Below are 22,490 nucleotides of genomic sequence, written 5' to 3' on the forward strand. Positions count from 1 at the left end.
CCCTCCTCCGATGCGGTGTTTTAAATGCTGGAAGTTCGGGCACATGTCATCTCGCTGTACTTCCGGCATCACATGTCGAGATTGTGGACGTCCTTCGCATCCCAATACTCCATGTGCTCCACCTTCCATCTGTGTTAACTGCGGAGAACACCATTCACCCTGCTCACCGGACTGTTGGATCTTCCAGAAGGAAAGGAAGATAATGGAATATAAGACCCTGGACCGCCTGACCTACACTGAGGCAAGGCGGAAATATGAGCGGCTACATCCTGTGCCCATGACGTCTGCCTATGCCGCTGCTGCAACACCGGTTCGAACCTCTACAGTGTCGTCACCTACAGTTCGATCTCAGCTCTGTCAGAATTCACCGGCCCCCTTGGTTGTGGGGGGTACTTCACTCCCTGTTGCTCCTGCTCCATCTACTTCAGGAGCAACACCACCCCAACCACCGGGGACATCTGTTCCCCCTTCCCAGCCGGAGAAGCGTGAGCCTTCTTCGGCTCCTCTCGCCCGGAAGGGGTCCCTTGGGGCCCTCCCATCCCAGGCTTTGCTCAGTGCCAAAGCGGACACCCGCAAGTATCTCAAACAACCACCGGTCGCTGGTCGTAGGGCGTCACTGTCGTCTTCCGTCCCTGAGACTGACCCAGTGAGGCCCTCCCAGCCAGAACCACCTAAGGCACAGAGCGCAAAGCAGTCCAAGAAAAAGGCTCCCACGCATGCTGACATTGCAGTGGCACCTGTCCCACCGCAACCTTCTCACTCTGCATCCAAAGATGAGGTGGAGATTCTGGCGTCCGCTGAGGACCTGGATCTTGCCAGTCCCTCGGACGCAATGGATGGCTGTTGTACAGGTGGCGACTCAGTAGCAGCAGGGGCCCAGGAGGCGTAATCTGCCTCCCCAGTCCCTTCATGCCTTTCCCATCCATGGACACTACCATCCTCCAGTGGAACTGCAGTGGTTTCTTCCACCATCTAGCTGAGCTCTGCCAACTTATCAGCCTTCACCCTTTCTTCTGCATTGCACTTCAGGAAACTTGGTTTCCAGCAATGCGAACCCCCGCCCTCCGTAGCTATCGGGGTTGTTATAAGAACCGGGCAGCTTATGAAAGGGTGTCTGGTGGCGTCTGCATATATGTCCTTAACTCTCTTCACAGTGAGTTCGTACCTCTGCAAACAGCTTTAGAGGCTGTCGCTGTTCGGGTGTGGACGCCACAGGCTGTTACCGTCTGCAGTCTTTACCTTCCACCGGATGGTGCTGTCGCGCAGCATGTCCTGGCTGCTCTGATAGCCCAATTGCCGCCACCTTTCTTGCTAATGGGCGACTTCAACGCCCATAACCCTCTGTGGGGTGGTTCAGTGGCGACACATCGAGGTGCCACCATTGAGCATTTATTAGCAGAGCTCGATCTTTCGCTTTTAAATGATGGTTCCTCCACACACTTTAGCGTGGCGCATGGCACGTACTCCGCCATTGACCATTCCATCTGCAGCCCTAGCCTATTACCGTCTGTCCAATGGAGTGTGCATGATGACCTGTGTGGTAGTGACCACTTTCCGATCTTTCTGTCACTACCACAGCGTCACTCTTCTGGGCGCCCTAGCAGATGGGCTATGAATAAGGCTGACTGTGACTTGTTCTCCTCCACTGCCGCTTTTGAGCCTCTCCCTAATGATGACATTGATGCGGTGGTTCAATCGGTCACCACCGGCATCTTTACTGCCGCCGAACCTGCCATTCCCCGTTCCTCTGGGTCCCCTTGGCGGTGGACTGTGCCTTGGTGGTCGCCTGAGATCGCTGCAGCGATTAAAGATCGCCGGCGGGCACTACAGCGTCACAAGCGACATCCCTGCATTGAACACCTCATCACCTTCAAACGGCTGCGTGCGTGGGCCTGCCGCCTTATCCACCAAAGCAAGCAGGAGTGCTGGGAGTGGTATGTGTCCACCATTGGCCTCCATGTCTCTCCATCGCAGGTCTGGGCCAAGATCCGATGCCTCTATGGCTATCGGACCCCTGTCAGCGTCCCTGCACTCTCACTGAATGGAGCAGTTTGTACAGACTCCGACGAAATTGCCAACCACTTGGCAGAGCATTTTGCTTTTAGTTCCGCTTTTTCCAATTACCCACTGGCCTTCTGCTCCATTAAAGAGCGGATGGAACGTCGGAGCCTTTCGTTTTGCACCCACCACCCAGAATCTTACAATGCTCCATTCAGTGAGTGGGAATTTCGCAGTGCCCTAGCCACTTGCCCTGATACCGCTCCTGGGCCAGATGGCATCCACTGTCAGATGCTGAAACACCTTTCAGTGGACTGCCAGCGGCGCCTCCTCGATCTTTACAACCGTCTTTGGGTTGAGGGGGAGTTTCCGTCGCAATGGCGGGAAAGCGTTGTCATCCCCGTTTTGAAACCTGGAAAGAACCCTCTGGAGGTGGACAGCTACCATCCCATTAGCCTCACCAACGTTCTTTGCAAGTTGCTTGAACGGATGATGAGCCGCCACTTGAATTGGGTACTGGAGTCTCAGGGCCTTCTGGCTCCGTCTCAGGGTGGGTTCCGTAAAGGCCGCTCCGCTACCGACAATCTGGTGAGCCTGGAGTTGGCCATCCGTACTGCCTTTGCCTGCCGTCAGCACCTGGTCGCTGTCTTTTTCGACATGCGGAAGGCGTACGATACGACATGGCGTCATCACATCCTTTCTACGCTTCATGGATGGGGTCTTCGGGGTCCTCTGTCGCTTTTTATCCGCTATTTTCTGTCGTATCGTACCTTCCGCGTGCAAGTCGCGGCCTCATATAGTTCCTCCCACGTCCAGGAGAACGGTGTGCCACAGGGTTCTGTTTTAAGTGTCTGCCTGTTTTTAATAGCCATTAACGGGCTCTCTGCGGCCGTGGGCGATTCTGTCTCCGCTTCCCTGTATGCTGACGACTTCTGCCTTTACTATAGCTCTATTGGCATTGCAGCTGCTGAACGTCAGCTACAGGGCGCAATCCGCAAGGCGCAGTCTTGGGCTGTAGCGCGTGGTTTTCAGTTTTCGGCAGCCAAGACCTGCGTTATGCATTTCTACCGGCGATGTACTGTCCACCCGGAGCTGCGGCTTTATATTGCCAGCGAACTTCTTTCAGTGGTGGAATCACACAGGTTTTTGGGGGTGGTTTTCGATGCCCGGTTGACTTGGCTGCCTCATATCCGGCAGCTTAAACAGGCGTGTTGGCGGCATCTAAACGCTCTGAGATGCTTGAGCCACACCTGCTGGGGCGCCGACCGATCTACCCTGTTGCGGCTCTACCAGGCGTTAATCCAGTCCCGTCTGGATTATGAGAGCCTGGCTTATGGCTCAGCATCCCCATCTGCGTTGCGGGTGCTGGACCCAATTCTCCACAGCGGGATACGCCTTGCCACTGGTGCTTTCCGCACCAGCCCTGTGGACAGCATACTAGTGGAGGCAGGTGTCCCTCCACTGCGGTTACGATGCCAACAATTACTGGCTGCTTACGCTGCCCATGTTTTTAGCTTGCCCGGGCATCCAAATTACTGTGTCCTGTTCCCGCAATCAGTCGTCCATCTGCCAGAACGTCGGCCCCGGTCGGGTTGTCCGATCGCCGTATGCGTCAAAGAGCTCCTCTCTGGGCTTAGGTTTTTCCCTGTTCCACCTCCTTTCCGGGCGCCTCTGCGCACACCCCCATGGTGTGTGCCTCGCCCTTGCCTTCGGCTCGACTTGGCACAGGGCCCAAAGGACTCAGTCCCTCCAGAGGCCTTCCGCCGCCGCTTTTATTCCATCCTGGCCACGTATCAGGGCTCTGGCATTGTTTACACTGAAGGCTCGATGGTTGCTGGTCGAGTCGGTTATGCGCTCACTCTAGGGGACCATTCCGAACAACGTTCCTTGCCGTGCAGCGTTTACACTGCTGAGCTGGTCGCCATCTTTCGAGCCCTAGAGTATATCTGCTCCTGCTCAGGTGAGTCCTTCGTTATCTGTAGCGATTCCCTGAGCGGTTTACGAGCTCTCGACCAGTGTTTTCCTCGTTCTCATCTGGTGATGGCTGTCCATGAGTCCCTGCATACTCTTGCGCTTTGCAGCCGCTCTGTGGTCTTTGTGTGGACCCCCGGTCACGTCGGTATCCCGGGCAATGAACGTGTTGACCGCCTGGCCAAACAGGCCACCAGTGAACCCCTCCTGGACATTGGCCTCCTGGAGACTGATTTGCGGGCAGTGTTCCGCCGCGAAGTTCTCTCGCTTTGGGACACTGAATGGCGCAGTCTGCCCACGCCCAACAAACTCCGTTCTCTCAAGGCGGCGACGCATGTGTGGCAGTCATCCATGCGAGCCACTCGCAGAGATTCAGTTGTTCTTTGTCGGCTCCGCATTGGCCACACCCGACTGTCTCACAGTTATTTATTGCGTCGTGAGGACTCGCCTCTCTGTCGCTGTGGGGCGGTTTTGACGGTGGTGCACATTTTATTAACTTGTCCGCTTTTAACTGTGCTCAGGCAGACATTTGCGCTGCCTGATACGCTCCCTGCCCTTTTACTAGATGACTCTGCCATGGTGGACTTAGTTTTGCGTTTTATTCGGGCAGGGGGTTTTTATAGTTTAATCTGAGTGTTTATGTTTTTTAGTGTTGATTCTGGCTTTTAGCCTCTGATTTTAAACTGAGTTTTTAATGTGTTCTTGGTGGTTGGCTTTTCCTCATTTTTTTCTCTATGGTTGGCCGACCACCGTCACTCTCTGTGTGTTTTAATTTGTTTTGTCTGATCTCTGTCGGAGTCTTTCTCGTCCTGTGTCGTCTGATGTCTTTCCTGCTGTTCGTTTTTTATTCTCTTTGGGTGGTTTTAATTTTTTGGAAAAAGGGACCGATGACCATCGCAGTCTGGTCCCTTTAATCCCACAAACCAAACCAAACCTAACCTTGCTATAGGCAAGACTTATTTGCTGATTTATGTTAAGAAAAGTTATGGTATCAAAGCCAACTTTCTTTTAATTGTAATTTAATTTGTGACGTTCGACTGTACGAGGGACTTACCGGAAGTTATATATTTATGTTGAAAGTGAGTTTTATTGTGTATGAAAGTCAAATACATCGTTAATTGACGAAAGGCAAAGTTTGTATGTCTACTTGTTTTATAAGTAGAGAGAGTCTAAAAATTCCTGTACCTAGCGTTATTTGCCGGAGAAGAAGTCAAGAGGGTTTCCAGCAGCCGGCTATCCAGTAAAGAAGAGTGGCTGCAAATTCCAAGCAAGTCACCTCATAAAGAAGTGGAGGGTGGTTTGGGGGAATAAACTGAAATAATCCAGTTTCAAACTCACACTTTAAGTCGGAAACATTAGAGCTGACTCCCTTTCAGGGAATTCTTTGGCAGAACACAGTAGCTTGGATGAAATCTCAGTCATCACTGCATTCAGTAACATTGCTGCTGAACAGAGGGAAGGTCCAGCATTGCTGGAAACCATAGACACCATGAAGCAGGAGGAACCAACCAAAGGAGAATTCTGATTAATAAATAGAACATTGTGTAAAAGGAATTATGATCTGCTGGGGTGGAAATGTTTGCTTGTAATCCCATCTCATCTACAACCAGCTATCTTGGTTTCCATGACATGCCAACTGGTCACCTGAGATTCGTGAATACGACAGGCCTCTACGAATCCCTGAGACACTGTTTCAGCCATTGTAGAAATGTTAACAATGGAACCACATGCTTTAATTACCTTCGGGCATCTGATACCAATTCTCGGGAGGTTCCTGAAATTGACAATGGGAAACTAAGTAGTAGTCTGCACTGACTGCTTCACATGCTGCGCAGTGACCAAAGCTGTGCCAACTGCCGAACCCCAAGAAATTGCAAAGTTCATTGTAGAAGACATCATTTTGAAGCATGGAGCACCTCGTGTCATAATCTCTAATGATAGAAAAGTTTTCCAGATGAGACAAGCATCAGAGGTAATTTCACGTTGCACTGTCATCCCCAGGATAACAACATTCTACCATACATAGACAAATGGCCACACAGAATGCTAGTAAGATGTTGACTGCTATGCTCTCGATGTATACTGATGTCAAACACAGGAATTGGGATATAATACCAGCTGTCGTGACACTCACATGTAACACAGTGAAGCAAGATACTACAGCCTTCACTCTGTACTTTCTGCTTCACTATCGTGTATCCGAAACACCAATGTATACACTGTTCTTGTTTAAACCAGGCAGTACTTAGAATGACCATGCAAATGTGTCATCAGGACCAAAGAAACAAGGCAGCTGGCTTGCATATGGCACACAGAGCCTGCATGCCTAGGAGAAGGACTGAGAGTACCATAATACCAAGCATCGACCAACGAGTTAGAGCCTGGGAAGTTGTGTATGGATTTTTAAGCCTTTGCAGAAAGTGGAACTATTGGAAAAGTTACTTAAGTGCTACATTAAGCTGTATCTCGTAGTCTTTTGCTAGTCGAATGTCACAGACAGAGTCAAGGATTATACCCTGTCATCATGAGGACAAAAGCACAGACACTTCCATGCCCTTCAAATGAAGTCTTACTATAGTCCTTAGGTGCAAATCAATGATAGGGGTTCTTTCTCCAGGACACTAAAGATAGACTCAACAGTAGTGAAGCTTTGATGGGAGGCCTCCCTTCAATGCTCATGATAATGGAGAAGATCAAACACAGCCAAAATGTGAGGATCCTATAGTGCTGCTCTTCAGTTGAAGTGGGAATATTCCACAATGTCCTACAACAAATTCTGCATTTTTGAACTGATAGTGGCCAAGAAAAAAAACTAGTTGCATTAGTTATGGAACACCTCTCTTAAATCTTGTACAAATGTTTATGTATTTCTCACCTTATCTGCACCCTGTACAACTGGTACTTAGAGTGTGTGTGTGTGTGTGTGTGTGTGTGTGTGTGTGTGTGTGTGAGAGAGAGAGAGAGAGAGAGAGAGAATAAATCTTGTCATTTATGTTCAACCTTCATTGGTGACAAGTGAAAATTATTCAGGAGCAGAGATATATTTTGCTCAAGTGAGCACCTTGTCAACTTACAAAAGATATGAACAAAAAAGATTAACACGACTTTTAAAACTGTGAAGCTAAATGGAATGTGTTATATCACTGCCAGGGTGGTATGCTATTACAGAGTGGGCCCAGGAACTGATTTAATGCAGTCGGCAAGTGTTACAAATTTTTCTCCTGCATACTGGCATAGGATAGATAGCTCATTGCAGTAGAAACTCTTACTATTTTTGTCAGAGTACCAGACAGAAAGTCCTTAGGCTACCACTTTAAAAGTGTTGACATTTCTCAGTTATTCAATAGAATCCATATAGAACCTTGCATGCCACTCAATTTTAGGCACAAAATGTTTAAATGTGACTCATGAGGTCAAGAATATTCATTTGATGTGGTACACATTTTGTAAAAATCTGATGACATTTCCTGTGATCTTTCCTGAAACGGAGTTAAGTTAACTGAAGTTAGGCGGCAGCTGTGGCCGAGCGGTTCTAGGCGCTTCAGTCCGGGACTGCGCTCCTGCTATGGTCGCAGGTTCAAATCCTGCCTCGGGCATGGATGTGTGTGATGTTCTTAGGTTTGTTAGGTTTAAGCAGTTCTAAGTCTAGGAGTCTGATGACCTCAGATGTTAAGTCCCATAGTGCTTAGAACCACTTGAACCATTTGAACTGAGGTTAACAGCAGGAAAACTATTCACTTTACTGGCAGACAATATGACAGAAATGTTTGCTGCATGTGTAACTGATTCATAAAGATATGCTTTTTGATCAGTAGGTAGCTCTAGCACCATCTGCAGCTGTTCATGAAATTTAAGATTCATAAGAGTAGGGATCACTGTATGATCCTGTAAAGTCTTAAGTGGATCGCTGCTGCATCTCTTTGCAATATTCTCTCTTTGCAAAATGTGTAGTGGGAATTTTATCAATTAAATTTGATCACAAAGTAAAAAAAATTTAAATCAAATGAGAAAATATAAATACCCTCAAAGACAAAAAATACAGTGCACCATGAAGGAATTACCCAAATCGGGTGGAAATCAGTATATGTGATGTGCATGTACAGACAAACAAATGATACAATTTCAGTAAAATTAAAGAGAAACACCTTCACTACTTCTTGCCGCATCCCACTCTGGAGTACACTAAAAGTTTATTCCTGGACTACTCTGCATCCACAGCATCTGAAAATGCAATATAGTAACTTTAGAGGAATATTTTTCTCTTCTCCTGTGTTCTTTTGACAGTGGTAATTGTTCCATCTGTATCATCAAGCAGGTGGACCGGCAATTGCAGTGAAGTGCTCGTCACGTTTCATTATGATGGTAAGATCCCAGCAATGACTTAAGAGAAATATTTTTCTTTTCCTAGGTCCTTTTGACAGATAGATGGATCAGTGACTGCAATGAAGTGCTCAGCATATTTCGTTGTGATGGTAAGATTCCAGCACTGGCAGTAACGTGCGAAGGCTCTTTTACTAGTACGATAAAGGAAAAACACACAGTACAAGGTGTCATGTAATTTTTGTAACTGAGAGTAATTTTATCACCGTATTTGTATTTTGATGCCATTATGTTGGTAGGTGAAGTTATAGAAGTAGTATGTCGACACGGGACACTGGAGTGTGTCAACCGACACTACTACTTATTGCTTTAAAGTTCGTTATGCTGAGGCCACATGATGCTGCTCAGTTCTGTCACTTACACAGGACTTGGCCTGAACCTAAATTAACAATTCCGTCATTAAGTGATGAACACGATCTTGAACTCATCCTGTTTACCATCAGATATTTCCTCAGTTTTGGAATCTTTCCCACAAGTATGAAGTGATGCTGTGGACAACATTTCACTTGCCTCTGATCTGGCCACATGCAAAGTCTGCTTACTATGCCACTCTGCTCCCTTGGTTCAAACTTTGTCTGCGAGTCACTCTTTCATGACCATTACACAAAATATCTATGCACTCATTTTGTGGACTACTACAGGTACTGCATGCAGTGTTGCAAAAATATGCAATGTACCTGTATGTCACTGAAGCTCAAATTTTTTCTTGGTTTAAAGGATTCCTTGGTTTATGGTCAGGAGTGTGTTATTTTACTGACTTTCTTGAAGTTTAGTAATTTTAATATCATTGGCAGGAAATAAATTTCCAACAATAAATTTTTAACATAAGCTGCACTACTCGTAATGTTTGTCAAAGTTGCAACACCTATAGTTGAGTCACTGTAAGATGATCCCTGATGGGTATAGTGGGCTGGGTGCAGCAGTTTTGGTGCCTACTACAACCAATCATCTTAAGCAATTTTGTAAACATCTCTATAGCAACGCCTCAGTGTTGTTGGAGCTTTTATAGGTGGCTACTGTTTTTGCCTGCAGCTGTTTGCGCTGTGTAGTTGATTGCTGGCAGCAGGGCTGCTTGCTGTCAGGGATCAACCTACACTGACTCAACTGTAGGAAGATGTTTGTGACAGGGATGAACTTTGCTGGCCGGAGTGGCAGAGTGGTTTTGGGCACTTCAGTCTGGAACCACGCGACCACTACGGTCGCAGGTTCACATCCTGTCTCGGGCATGGATGTATGTGATGTCCTTAGGTTAGATAGGTTTAAGTAGTTCTAAATTCTAGGGTACTGATGACCTCAGCTGTTCAGTCCCATAGTGCTCAGAGCCATTTTGAGGGATGAACTTTACAATAATTACCACATGCCAGTACATGTGTTATCAGTTTAACTGAAGGAACATGCCAGTTTCCACCTGCTGATTTTAGGGCTTCTACTGTTTGATGTACATATTGGTCACAAGTGATGTAATTTGTGTTGTAAAACACTTTTTATTTACATCTTGTGTACAAATGGATAAAGAACCATTTGTTATTTTATTTCACAGGTATCCTTACCACATACACAGCTGTCAATAGCATGTTATTCGGTTCTGAATCACACTGAAGTTGCTAGCAACATGGCTCGCTATGATGGCATCGAATATGGATACCGGGCAAATGAAAGCAATTCAGCTGAAGCACTCTTCGCTGCTTCTCGCAGATCTGGCTTTGGTGAGGTTGTTCGCAGCCGAATTCTCTCTGGGAACTATTTCCTCCTGAGAAGGTGAGATCTGTATTGTATGACTATTATCAGTATGCAGCTTTATATTATACTTCAATGTAAAAGTTATGTATAATCTAGAAAATGCAGAAAGTTATAGGAAAGGTAAAACTTAATCACGAGATACGGTTCATACAGTAATGTAAAAAACACGTAATTAGAAAAGTTCTGAAAAATGTTCAGCCACATATTGGCTCACAAGTTGACTTGTAAATAATCTTGCTAGCTGATAAATCAGGTTTATTGATGGAAAATATTTAAAGATCCAGTTTGAAGATTTTTGTTGGCAGCATGACAAGTAGTAGTGCCCGTAGTAGTTGGGAGAGTTTCTTATATTGTGCAGATTACTGCTACACTTCGATAATGTTGTCATGTAAATATTAAGCTAGCAGTGGGAGACAAACATCAGTTATTAACAGAACCAAAGAAATACCCTCAAAAGGTTCTCCTTTATGACATGATGCATATATTATGATGAATTAATGAACATTAGCCCATTAATCGCTGGTGGGCTAAGTTTATTTTAAACCTCTCTTGTGGAATATCAGCTAACATTCCTAACAGATAATATTCATTGAGCTGGGTGATTGGTTCATTCTCAATTACTGCCTCAGTTATACTATACACATATTTTCAAACACTAAATGATTGAATGACAGCATGTTGCATTGAAGAATGTTGTCAATTAATTCCAGTCTTTAATTCAGAAACAGCAGTGAAAATAGATGCAGATGTCATCGGCATGAGCAGTAGAAGCTGTTGTTAGACAGAGAGCAAGACATAGACGATGCAAGACAAGGATGATGCGGATGGCGAGCTTAAAGAAGTAATCAAACTTTGTGTTTTTATACAATTTAGAGGAAAATTGGCAGTAAAAAAATTGAAATTTCATTATCAGAATTGACAAAGAGACCAGAAAACAGTAGTGAGTAAAGTTATATTTATCTTTTTGTGCTGTGTAAACAAAAACTGTAAAATGGTTATTGTAGGTGGTAAAAATAGTTTGTTTTGGTCAGACATGCAACTGTTGTTCAGTGACAACAAATTACCTCCTCTGCGAGCTGTTGTATTGACATAAGATTTCATGTGCGAAAGACTCTCAAACAACTCCTTAACCGTCAACCTGTTTGAGTTCTTGAGTCCAAAAAACAAGTAACTCCAATTTTAGGTTCAGCAGATACCACTTTGAACTTGATAATTTCCCTATACTGGTAGCAGCAATACAGGAGGTGTTCCTGTGCCCACACCACTATTTATTTCCTTTGAAAAATACCATTGTAATTCAGCAAATATTAAATTACCACTAAGATCTGTGGAAGCCAACAAATGAATGAGTGAACCTCATAGTACTCTTATACGACAACCAGAAAGACTATAATGATGTTTGTTAAAACAAGATTGCGAACTAGGTTGTGAATGGGGAGTACAAGAATGTCTTTCTCTTCTAATACATTAATCTTCAAATGAATACTATTTTCATTGAAGTCTCGGAAATGTTCTGCAAGAGGACAGGGTGCCCTGAGGAAATGTAATGATAGTTGTCTTTTTGGCATTTGTCTGAATAGTGTTGTGCTCACAGTAAAGATCCAAACCAAATGCTCTTTGTCTTTTGATGCTTTCTCAACTTCCTATTCTTCCTTCAACCTCAGCACAACAGCACTTGAAAATCTTCATCTTCCTGTTGTTGTTGTTGTTGTTGTTGTTGTTGTTTTAAAGAAGGCAAATGGAGTTCACTGCCATATTTCAATAACTTGAAGTCAAAAAGTACTTAAATGCCTTAGCAGTTGATCTCTGGTTACTGACAATTTATACCTCCTACCATTTAATGAGCTGACTCTCATGTGTAGCTGCTCAGTATGGAAGTATGAGGTTCATTCAAATGTGTGTGTCAGTGCATCTACCTTTGCCTTACACATAAGGTGGCACCATGTAACTGCGGGTATGGTAGCGCCATCTATTGGTAGAGAGACTGATGCATGTGCACTGTTTGATGTTGCATAGCACCAGAATGGTTTCACACCGAAGAGAGGATGGTGTCTCAAATTATCGTCCACTCTTGAACATGCAGGCATGTAAGCAGGAATGACAAGGAGTGATTTGATTTTTAGCAGTGGAGGGAGTTGGAGGCTGTGAAATGTATCGACGGATGAAGGCTGTGTATGGTGAGTACAGTCTGAGTCGTTCAAGTGTTGTGGAATGGCGCAAACAATTCCTTTAGAGGTGCGAGTCACTGGAAGACAAGCCTCGTCCTGGACAGGCTCACCCTGTCATCACACCAGAAATGGTTCCAGAAGTGAATGCTGTAGTCCTGGACAATTGCAGAATCACTGTGGATATGATCCATCAGTTACTGGGTATTAGCAAGAGCACCACCAACATCATAATGCATCAACACTTGAACTTTTGAAAAATCTATGCGCAGTGGGTTCCCCACCAACTGATCGCTGAACAGTGCAATACTTGAATGGCGCTGTCTTTGAGTCATCTGCGATGTTATCATGTGGAGGAATACACCTTTCTGTTGCGCATTGTCACAGGCAACAAAACATGGTGTCACCATTCTGAACCGGAAAGCAAGCATCAGAGCAAGCAGTGGAAACATGCGACTTCACCATCTCCAAAGAAATCAAAGGCTTTGCACAACACTAAGGTCATGATGCCCTCCTTTTTTGACCACAAAGGCCCACTGCTTGTCAAGTTCCTGGAGCAGGGAACCACCATCAATGCCCAGCGTTTTTCAAGCCACTTTACAGAACCTTAGATGAGCCATCGAGTCGAAACACTGAGGCATGTTGTCCAATGGCGTTATCCTCTTGCACAATAATGCCCTCCCACACATGGCCAGTGCGGTAAGGATGACATTCCAGCAGTTTCCCACTGAAACTGCTGCAACATCCACCGTGTGACTTTCATGTGTTTGGACCTCTAAAACAAACTATTCGTGGACATCAATTCACAGTGGATGGCAAAATGTGTGACTGGGTCCAGGCCTGGATCCAACAGCAACCTACTAGCTTCTTTAAATTGGGTGAAAACAAGATGACAACTTACGGTAAGCATCAGAAGGCTTTTGGAGGGGAGGTTATGTCAAGAGCTCAAGGTTTTTGTTGGCATAAAATGTTTAGTGAAGGCAGAACGAATGTTGAAGATGAAGACTGCAGTAGACGACCATCAACCTCATGGACAGATGTCTACATGGCCAGGGTGCATGACTTTGTACAGTCTGATCGAAGATTATCCGTAAAAATGATTGCAGAAGAACTGAACTTTGTAAAAGAGTTCTTCGTCTCTTTGTCAACATTGCTGTTAATTGGATTCTGCATCACGATAATACACTATCCCATACTGCTCTGTCAGTACAGCAATTTTTAACCTCAAAACAAATTTCAGTACTACCACAGCCACCTTATTCACCAGATATCGCTCTGTGTGACTTTTTTCTATTTCCAAGAGTCAAAATAGCGGTCAAGGGACACCATTTTCAAACAACACAAGATGTCCATAAAGCTGTGACGAGGGTCTTGGAGAATATTACAGAAGATGAGTTCCAGAAAAGTTACCATCAATGGCAGAAGTGCTGGAAAAAGTATGTGCAATCAGAAGGGATCTACTTTGAAGGAGACAACACTAAACTTGACTAAAACTGTAAGCAACAATTTTTTCACATCACTCTCATTACTTTATTGTCGCACCTCGTATGACCCCTGCACAATGTTTAGTTCTTGTGAAATAAGTAATTGAAAGTGTTCCCAGACTTTATTTACACCCTGTATATACAAGGTGATTTGCCACCATGTACAAACTTAAGGGATTGATCAGTGAGAGGATACAGGACAAAAAAAGGTCTAATGAACTTACGTCCAGAAATGCATGGTTTCCATGCTAGAGACCGTTTATTCAGTCATACTGTGTTACAGAGACTGTGGACTAATAGGTACTTACTATGCGGCCACAGTTACTGTATGCATGGTTTGCTCCTAGAGGGTGGAACTGTTCCTCATACTCTCTCCTGCTGTATTAATTGGTAATGTTGTGTGTGATTCACTTCTCTTGCTGACTCACCATGTTGTGGATGAGATACAGTGTTGTACATAATGGATCCATATTCGAATTGAGAGCTTGCCAACATGGTGTTTATGTACCGAAAGGTAAATGACAACAGGCAGCGGGCAGCAAGGTTGTAACAGGGTACCTATCCCCACTGACAACAACCACAGCATTCAATCTTTACAACAGTGTTTCACTGTTTGTCTGACACAGGATCATTTCAGGAAGCAGGAAATTATGAAGGACGCACGCACCCATAATGTTCGGGCACCAGACTTGGAGGAAAATGTGATGAAAACTATGGAAGACAACCGCCATGTCAGTACCAGACAGTTGAACTGCCACTACAGCGTTAGCCAGATAACCATATGGAACATTCTCCATGACAACTGTTACTACCCTTATCACTTACTGTGTGTACAGGCCTTACTAGCAACAGACTTTCCACATCGGGAGCAGTTTTGTCACTGGTTTCTACACCAGGCAACTCCGATTCCAGGATTTGTCATCCATCCTATTCACAGATGAGGCCGCCTTTACGCGGAATGGTATCTTGAACTTTCATAAGTCATCTGTGGATAGTATGCAGAACCTCCATGGTAATGGTGACATCATATCATCAGCATCGGTGCAGCTTGAAGGTGTAGGCCAGGATAATTGGCGACTGTATTTCCATTCACGTTGCCTAACAGGCTGGAACTATCAGCATTTCTTGCAGGTGACTTTGCATCCCCTGCTGGAAGAAGTGCCATTGATGATTCAAAGGGTTATGTGGCTGATACATGATGGTGCTCCAGTCTACTTCGCTGTTAACGTCTGGATGCTTCTCAGTCATGTCTTTCCTGATCGATGGATCGGATGAGGGAGTCCAGTTGCATGACCATCTCATCCACCAGATCTCAACCTGCACAGTTTCTGGTTATGGGGCCATCTCAAATTTATCATGTATGCAGAGCCCATTCCAGATGTGGAGACACTGGAGCAGCATATTCTTTCTGCCTTTGACGCTGTTTGGATGCAGCCAGGCTGATGTTAACATGAGAGACAGAACATGCTACACTGCTTACACACATGCGTTGAGGCAAATGAAAACTATTTCAACACGTATGTAACTGTGGCTGCATGGTACAATGCGTATTAGAGTGCAGCATCTGTAACAACATATGATTGAATACATGGTCTCTGGCATGGAAACCACGCATTTCCGGACACGAGTTCATTAGACCTGAAATCATTGAAGCTTTGTTTAAATAACTGTTGTAACATTTGCTCCATGATCGGAGTTTCCAGTGTGCGCAATGCACCCTGTCCAATCACGTTTTGCATTAGGCATAAGTGTGGCAGGCAAAGAATGATTTAATAAGTCTGCAATGCCGTGTGTTACATTTTCTCCAAAGGAAAAAATACTCCCTGGAGGAAACAATGACTCTGTCTCATCTACTGTCATCATTGTATAATTTCGAATGATAATGTTCCTATTATCTGTGTCCATGTTAATTGAAAAATGTAATTAGTTGTCACTGCGAACAACATTTTCAGTTTAGATTTCATTTGTTGCAACTTCCATTTCAGCAACATCTTGTGCTTGGCTATCCTGCAATGGACTGGCAACAATGTGCCTATTTTGTATACTCATTTTTTGAAAGTTTTACAAAATAACAAAGTAAATGAATACTTTTGAAAATGAAATTTTATATTTGTAATTGTGAGGACACCACTACAAAACCTATTCAGTGGTGCCTCACTTATATGAACCAAAATACATTGTCTGCATAACTCAATTGTATGCTCAAATTTCTCTCCATAAAATTACTCGTCTCGTGTTTTACAAGAATGTTTCAATTTGGGAATAGGATTAGGAAAGTATTGTGATCACTATTGGCAGAGCGTCCGCAGCTCAGGGTCTAGTGGCTAGCGTTGTTGCCTCTGGATCATGGAGTCTCGGGTTCGATTCCCAGACAGGTTGGAGATTTTCTCTGCCCAGGGACTGGGTGTTTGTGTTGTGTTCATCATCATCATCATCATTATTTGTGACAGTGGTTAAATTGAGCTGTGAATAAAATTGGACTGCGTAAAAGTTGGGACTTTGTACGGGCGCTGATGACAGCGCAGTTGAGCGCCTCACAAACCAACAATCATCACTATTGGCAGAGACGCTACTAAGCACAGATATGCACACAGTGGATCATGAATTTTTCTACCTTTTTGATGGCTTTTTCACTCCTTCCACAAGTAATTCTCCAATTGATCATGTTTCAGCTTTTGCACATCATGTACTTTCCATCCTTGTTGAGATAACATAGTATCCCATTCATGAAACAGAGGAAGACACCAGTTAGCATAATAGAAAATTTACAAAGTTATATAATTTTTTTAAAATTATTACAAATGTGCTAACACTCTCCCGATGCCATGTTCTAGTGTCGGTCGCCAGATATAGTGGTTGGGGAGAGAAATAATGTGAATTGTCCAGAGCTGAAATAATTGTCCATTATCCGCACCAAAAATTGTCCATCCGGAAACATGCGCAGGTATAGATGCATGTGTTTTAAGAATGTTGTGGCAGTTCTGGAACATTTATTCAGTGTTAATTCCTTTAGTTTTGGCATGCGGCTCGGTATTTACCTTTCCTCCCCAACAATTTACAACAATGCTGGTGTGGCTATGGTGGCTATTCTCTCTCTGTGTTGACATTGTCTCAAGAAAGGTCCATTTAAAAAGGCAAGCCCTTACCGCATTGGGAGAAGGAAATTAGGACATAGCTCAGTAGTAGAATGGAAACTTTTAGTGAAGGAAATACTCAAAGAGTGCAACTATGTACTTTTCATAGCACCAGCTCAAAAGACCCAACAGACACTGAAATTGGTGAAAGAAAAAAAAAAATACATAAAAAATGGATAGTTTTGTTTTTCAATTTTCTGTCAGCATAGACATAATCAAATCCTCCTACAATATCTTTGCCACACCAGGGACAGCGTGAATATTTGCGTACTTGTGTAGGCCATTTAAAAATCAACACAAAGATTATATGAACAATTCATGATAAATGTATTTAATCTCATAAGATCCTCTGCTGTTCACTTCACTGGTTTTCAGAGTACAGTGGTAGACATAGTTGGATGTAGACTTTGTCTGCATGCATTTATGTGCAATGTGTATATGTGCAGTATGCATGTGTGCAGCTTTGCAAAAGTGACATTTCGTATACTGCTGACAGCTTGTAGTGCTGATAAGGATGTCGTTTTACAGGAATTACAACAAGTACTTTGTACAAGCATTGAAACTGCGAAGACTGATAGCTCAGGATTTTGAACAGGTGTGGTCTTTGGGTGTTGATGTGCTGCTGACACCAGTAACTATGACTGATGCTCCAAGGCACTCAGAATTTGTCAAGCTGGACAATAGACAACAATGCAGTAGTCAAGACTATTGCACACAGCCTGCCAACCTCGCAGGTGAGAAATTTTTGTAGAATTAAGGAAGATATCTTTGTAGCAAGTTGCTGTGCTAATTTCAATTTAATTCAGATTACCACTATATACCTTGTGAATTTCAGCACAATTTCTTTTTCACATCATAACATCGATTATTAACATAAAATAAATTATTTACTTATGTAAAATGAAATTTTTATCAGAATAGCAACTACAAGGACCATTTCATTTTGCAGCTGTATATAAATTTATTGTGGTACTTACAGAGCTGGTTCTGGTGTAATTATTCTGCAAACTACATCTTAAATTTTCCTTATTTTTAGTGTTGTGGGCAACTTTCATTATTAACTCACGTGAGATCCCAGCTGAATATGATTTCTAACGAAACCCACTTCTTAAAGCCAGATGTGAGTTCTACAGCTTCAGATTTTTGTTTTATGCCAAATATATTCAATTGTAATAGTGAAAGAAATAAATGCCCAGAACTCTGTTTCAGGTCTTAGGTCCAATAAATAAGATAACAATTAAATAAGGAGAGCACTGTCAGGTGACTCTGATTTGGTAGGTACTCATGACAACACAATAGTTTTCACCTCTCAGATTCCTGATGACTGGTAACACTAACACCTAGCCAACAAAAACTGTGCAGATGGGAAGTCTGTAATTGAAAATAATTTGAAAGAGTCATATTAATGAGAGTAACAGGACATAAGTTTGCATTAATGTATTTAGAATGATCAAGAGCAAGTCAGTATCCTTATAAAATGTTTCCCCTTAATGTACGCAGAGAGGTTTAAACAGCTGTTCATCTGTTGAAAGTTATGAAACGATTTCTAAATGGCAGTGTACCAATTTAGATTACGACATCATAACAAGTATCTAAATGATTATACTGCAGCTAAATTGTTGTAATTGATATTGTTGTTTTCAGTAGCAGAATTACAGGCCAATATACTTAATGTCAGTTTCCAACATAATTCTATAGCATACTCTAAGTTCTAATATAATATATTTTCGTTGGAGAGAGAAGCTTCTGTCCACATATCAAACATGAATTGAGAAGACATCGCTTGTGTGAAACTCAGCTTGCCCTTGTTACACACTATATCCTGTGAACCATGAATAAAAGGCAACAAGCAGATTCCATAATCATAGATTTTCAGAAAGTGTTTGACACATTGCAACACTACAGACTGTTAGCAAAGGTCCAAGGATACGTAATAGGTTCTCAGATAAGTGAGTGCCTCCAAGACTGATAGAACCCAGTAAGTTGTCTCAGATATGGGTGTTCAGCTGAGACAAAAAAGTTATAAGGAGTGGTCCAAGGAAGTGTCATAGGACCACTCTTGCTCTCTATACAGGGTGTTACAAAAAGGTACGCGCAAACTTTCAGGAAACATTCCTTACACACAAAGAAAGAAAATATGTTATGTGGAAATGTGTCCGGAAATGCTTACTTTCCATGTTAGAGCTCATTTTATTACTTCTCTTCGAATCACATTAATCATGGAATGGAAACACACAGCAACAGAACATACCAGCGTGACTCCAAACACTTTGTTACAGGAAATGTTCAAAATGTCCTCCGTTAGCGAGGATACATGCATCCATCCTCCGTCGCATGGAATCCCTGATGCGCTGATGCAGCCCTGGAGAATGGCGTATTGTATCACAGCCATCCACAACAAGAGCACAAAGAGTCTCTACATCTGGTACCGGGGTTGCGTAGACAAGAGCTTTCAAATGCCCCCATAAATAAAAGTCAAGAGGGTTGAGGTCAGGAGAGCATGGAGGCCATGGAATTGGTCCGCCTCTACCAATCCAGATCACCGATTCTGTTGTTGAGAAGCATACAAGCACTTCGACTGAAATGTGCAGGAGCTCCATCGTGCATGCACCACATGTTGTGTCGTACTTTTTCTAGAAGCACAGGTAGAGTATCCCGTGTGAAATCATGGCGGTGAATCGAAGAAGTACAGTACATACTGACGAAACTAAAATGAGCTCTAACATGGAAATTAAGCTTTTCCAGTCACATGTCCACATAACATCTTTTCTTTATTTGTGTGTGAGGAATGTTTCCTTAAAGTTTGGCCACACCTTTTTGGAACACCCTGTATACATAAGTAATCTGATTAAAAGGGTAGGCAGCAATCTGCGACTATTTGTTGATGATTCTGTAATTTATAGGAAAATGTTGCATACTGTAGGAAGATATAAGATGCCTTGGTTGGAATTTCTGTTTGAAATGATGAATGACAGCGTGCTCTAATTGTGGAAAAATGCAAGTTAATGCGGATAAGTATGAAATATAATCTTGTAATGTTCGAATATCGTATTATTGGTGTGGCACCTGACACAGTGACGTTGATTAAAATAGCTAGACTCATTGTTGCATAGTAATACGAAGTAGAATGAGCATATTAGATCGGTAGCAGAGAAGGCTAATGATAGACTTCAGTAGCTCATCTGTAAAGGAGACCACATACGGAATGCTTGTGCGACCCATTCCTGTGTTTTGCACAAGTGTTTGGGATTCTCACCAAGTCTGAGTAATGGAAATGATCGAAGCACTTGTAGCATACTGCTAGGTTTGTTACTGGTAGGTTCAATCAGTATGAGAGTATTATGGGAATGGTCCTGAACTAAAATATAATCCCTGGAGGGAAAATCGTGTTCTATTCATGAAACTGTTGAGAAAGTTTAGAGAACCAGCATTGGAGACAGACTGCAGAATGATCCTACTAACACCAACATAAATCTCATGTAAGGACCAAGAAGACAAGATAAATTATGGCGTGTACTGAGGCATATAGATACTCATTTTTCCTCCACTTCATTTGCATTTGGAAAAGGAAAACGAATCACTAGCAGTAGTTCAAGGTGGCTTGCAGTGAGTGTGTGTGTGTGTGTGTGTGTGTGTGTGTGTGTGTGTGTGTGTGTGTGTGTGTTGTGTGTGTGGATGTAGATAACGTACACAAGTCACCAGACTACACTGAATGTCCCAAAGAATTATGAATCACAGACACTTATATCATGATCAGTTTTGATAAAGTTCCTTTAAAGAATTCATTAGAAATTATTGTGGAAAGTTTGATTCTGCCATGATGGACTTGTTAAGACACATTGTGTTGTTGTTGTGGCTCTTGTTGTTGTGCTCTTCAGTCCAGAGACTCTCCATGCTACTCTATCCTGTGCGAGCTTCTTCATCTCCAAATAACTACTACAACCTACATCCTTCTGAATCTGCTTAGTGTATTCATATGCTGATCTCTTTCTATGATTTTTACCCTCCGCACTTCCCTCCAGTACAAATTGGTGATCCCTTGATGCTTCAAAATGTGTCTATCAACGGACCTCTTCTTCTAGTCATGCAAACACTTTCAGAAAAGTCTTCCTGTCACTTAAATCTGTACTCTATGTTAACAAATTTCCATTCCTCAGAAATGCTTTCCTTGGCATAGGCAATCTACATTTGATATCCTCTCTACTTCGACCATCACTCATCTACTGCTTTCAGTGTCTTATTTCCTAATCTAATTCTCCATGGATCTTAATTCTTGCTCCAAATTTTTCTTTTAGTTACTTTTCTCCTTGCTCACAAGGGAACCTCCTCATTGCACCCCTCTCAGATTTAGTTATAAGTTGGCACAGTGGATAGACCTTGAAAAACTGAACACAGATCAATCGAGAAAACAGGAAGAAGTTGTGTGGAACTATGAAAAAAATAAGGAAAATATACAAACTGAGTAATCCATTCGCAAGATAGGCAACATCAAGGGCAGTGTGAGCTCTGGAGCGCCGTGGTCCCGTGGTTAGCGTGAGCTGTTTGTGGGTCATTTCTAAGAAGAACATTCAAAAGAAAGAATCCACATATAAACCCACCTGTTTCTTCTGATTTCTGGATGACATATTTATCATACAAATGGATGGTATGATGTGGCTCAATGACTTCTTGCAGAACCTCACTCCTAACACTGCAGTATCAAGTTTACCATGGAGCAGATTACATGTACTTTTCATTCCAGTAGATCCATATTAAGGAATTCCTCCAAGATGAAGAACATGTCAAAAAAATAAAAACATACAATACATAATTACAAAGAAATATGTTAATGTACCTTCCACAGATCCCAAGGGATACTGTCCTCATGAATGTGGAATAAGCCAAAAAATCGTAAACATTTTTTCATTTAAACAGTAATAAATACAAGTAAAGGTTCAATACACTGAGGTGTATGTGATAATTCTTGGTATTATTAGTAACATACATACACACACATCACTTGTCTTTACTAAGAAATTTATCAATGGAGGAGGAGTGGGAGCTGGCCATCAGCGAATCCTTTATGCCCTCTTAAACTGAACTTTGTTAGTAGTTAAACTTTTTATGGTTGCTGGCAAGTTATAGAAAATGTGTGTCCCTGAATAACGGACACTTTTCTGGAAAAAAGTAAAGGACTTAAAATCTTTGTTAAAATTACACTTATTTCCAGTATTTATTCCATGAACTGAGCTGTTGGTTTGAAAAAGATATCAGTTTTTAATGTAGTTCCCTAAACAGGCCTTCTTAGGATAGTCTTGAATTCATACTACAAATAATTCTTATTACACATTTGTAGACCCAGAAAACTGAAGCTCGGCTTGATAAATTAGCACAAAGAATAATTCCGTACAACATTATGAAATGAAAGTAACCACTGTATGCTAGATTTTTTTATTTTTGTATCTCTCATGTCTGACATTTGCATTGCAAATGAGAGATTTGTTTAGACTCTTCAGAAGTTCTGTGCTAAGCTCGTCCCAGTCGAATTTATTATCAAGCAGTAATTTCAAGAATTTAATACAGTCAACTTCTTCTATCTGTTTGTTGTCATACAGGGTGAGCCAGAAGCTATGCAAAGA

The 22,490-nt window shown here is 42.7% G+C and overlaps 1 protein-coding gene across 3 annotated transcripts in view; it reads left to right on the forward strand.

The window, feature by feature from the left end:
- Window positions 1–22,490, forward strand: part of LOC124794824 (glutamyl-tRNA(Gln) amidotransferase subunit A, mitochondrial) — a 147,653-nt gene that overhangs the window by 100,787 nt on the left and 24,376 nt on the right. For all 3 annotated transcript variants that reach the window (XM_047258484.1, XM_047258485.1, XM_047258486.1), the window contains exons 7-8: window positions 9,890–10,107; window positions 17,401–17,606. In XM_047258484.1, the coding sequence (XP_047114440.1) occupies window positions 9,890–10,107; window positions 17,401–17,606 (424 nt within the window). The remainder of the gene's footprint in view (window positions 1–9,889; window positions 10,108–17,400; window positions 17,607–22,490) is intronic.

Source organism: Schistocerca piceifrons, chromosome 4, assembly GCF_021461385.2.
Source record: "Schistocerca piceifrons isolate TAMUIC-IGC-003096 chromosome 4, iqSchPice1.1, whole genome shotgun sequence".
NCBI lineage: Eukaryota > Metazoa > Arthropoda > Insecta > Orthoptera > Acrididae > Schistocerca > Schistocerca piceifrons.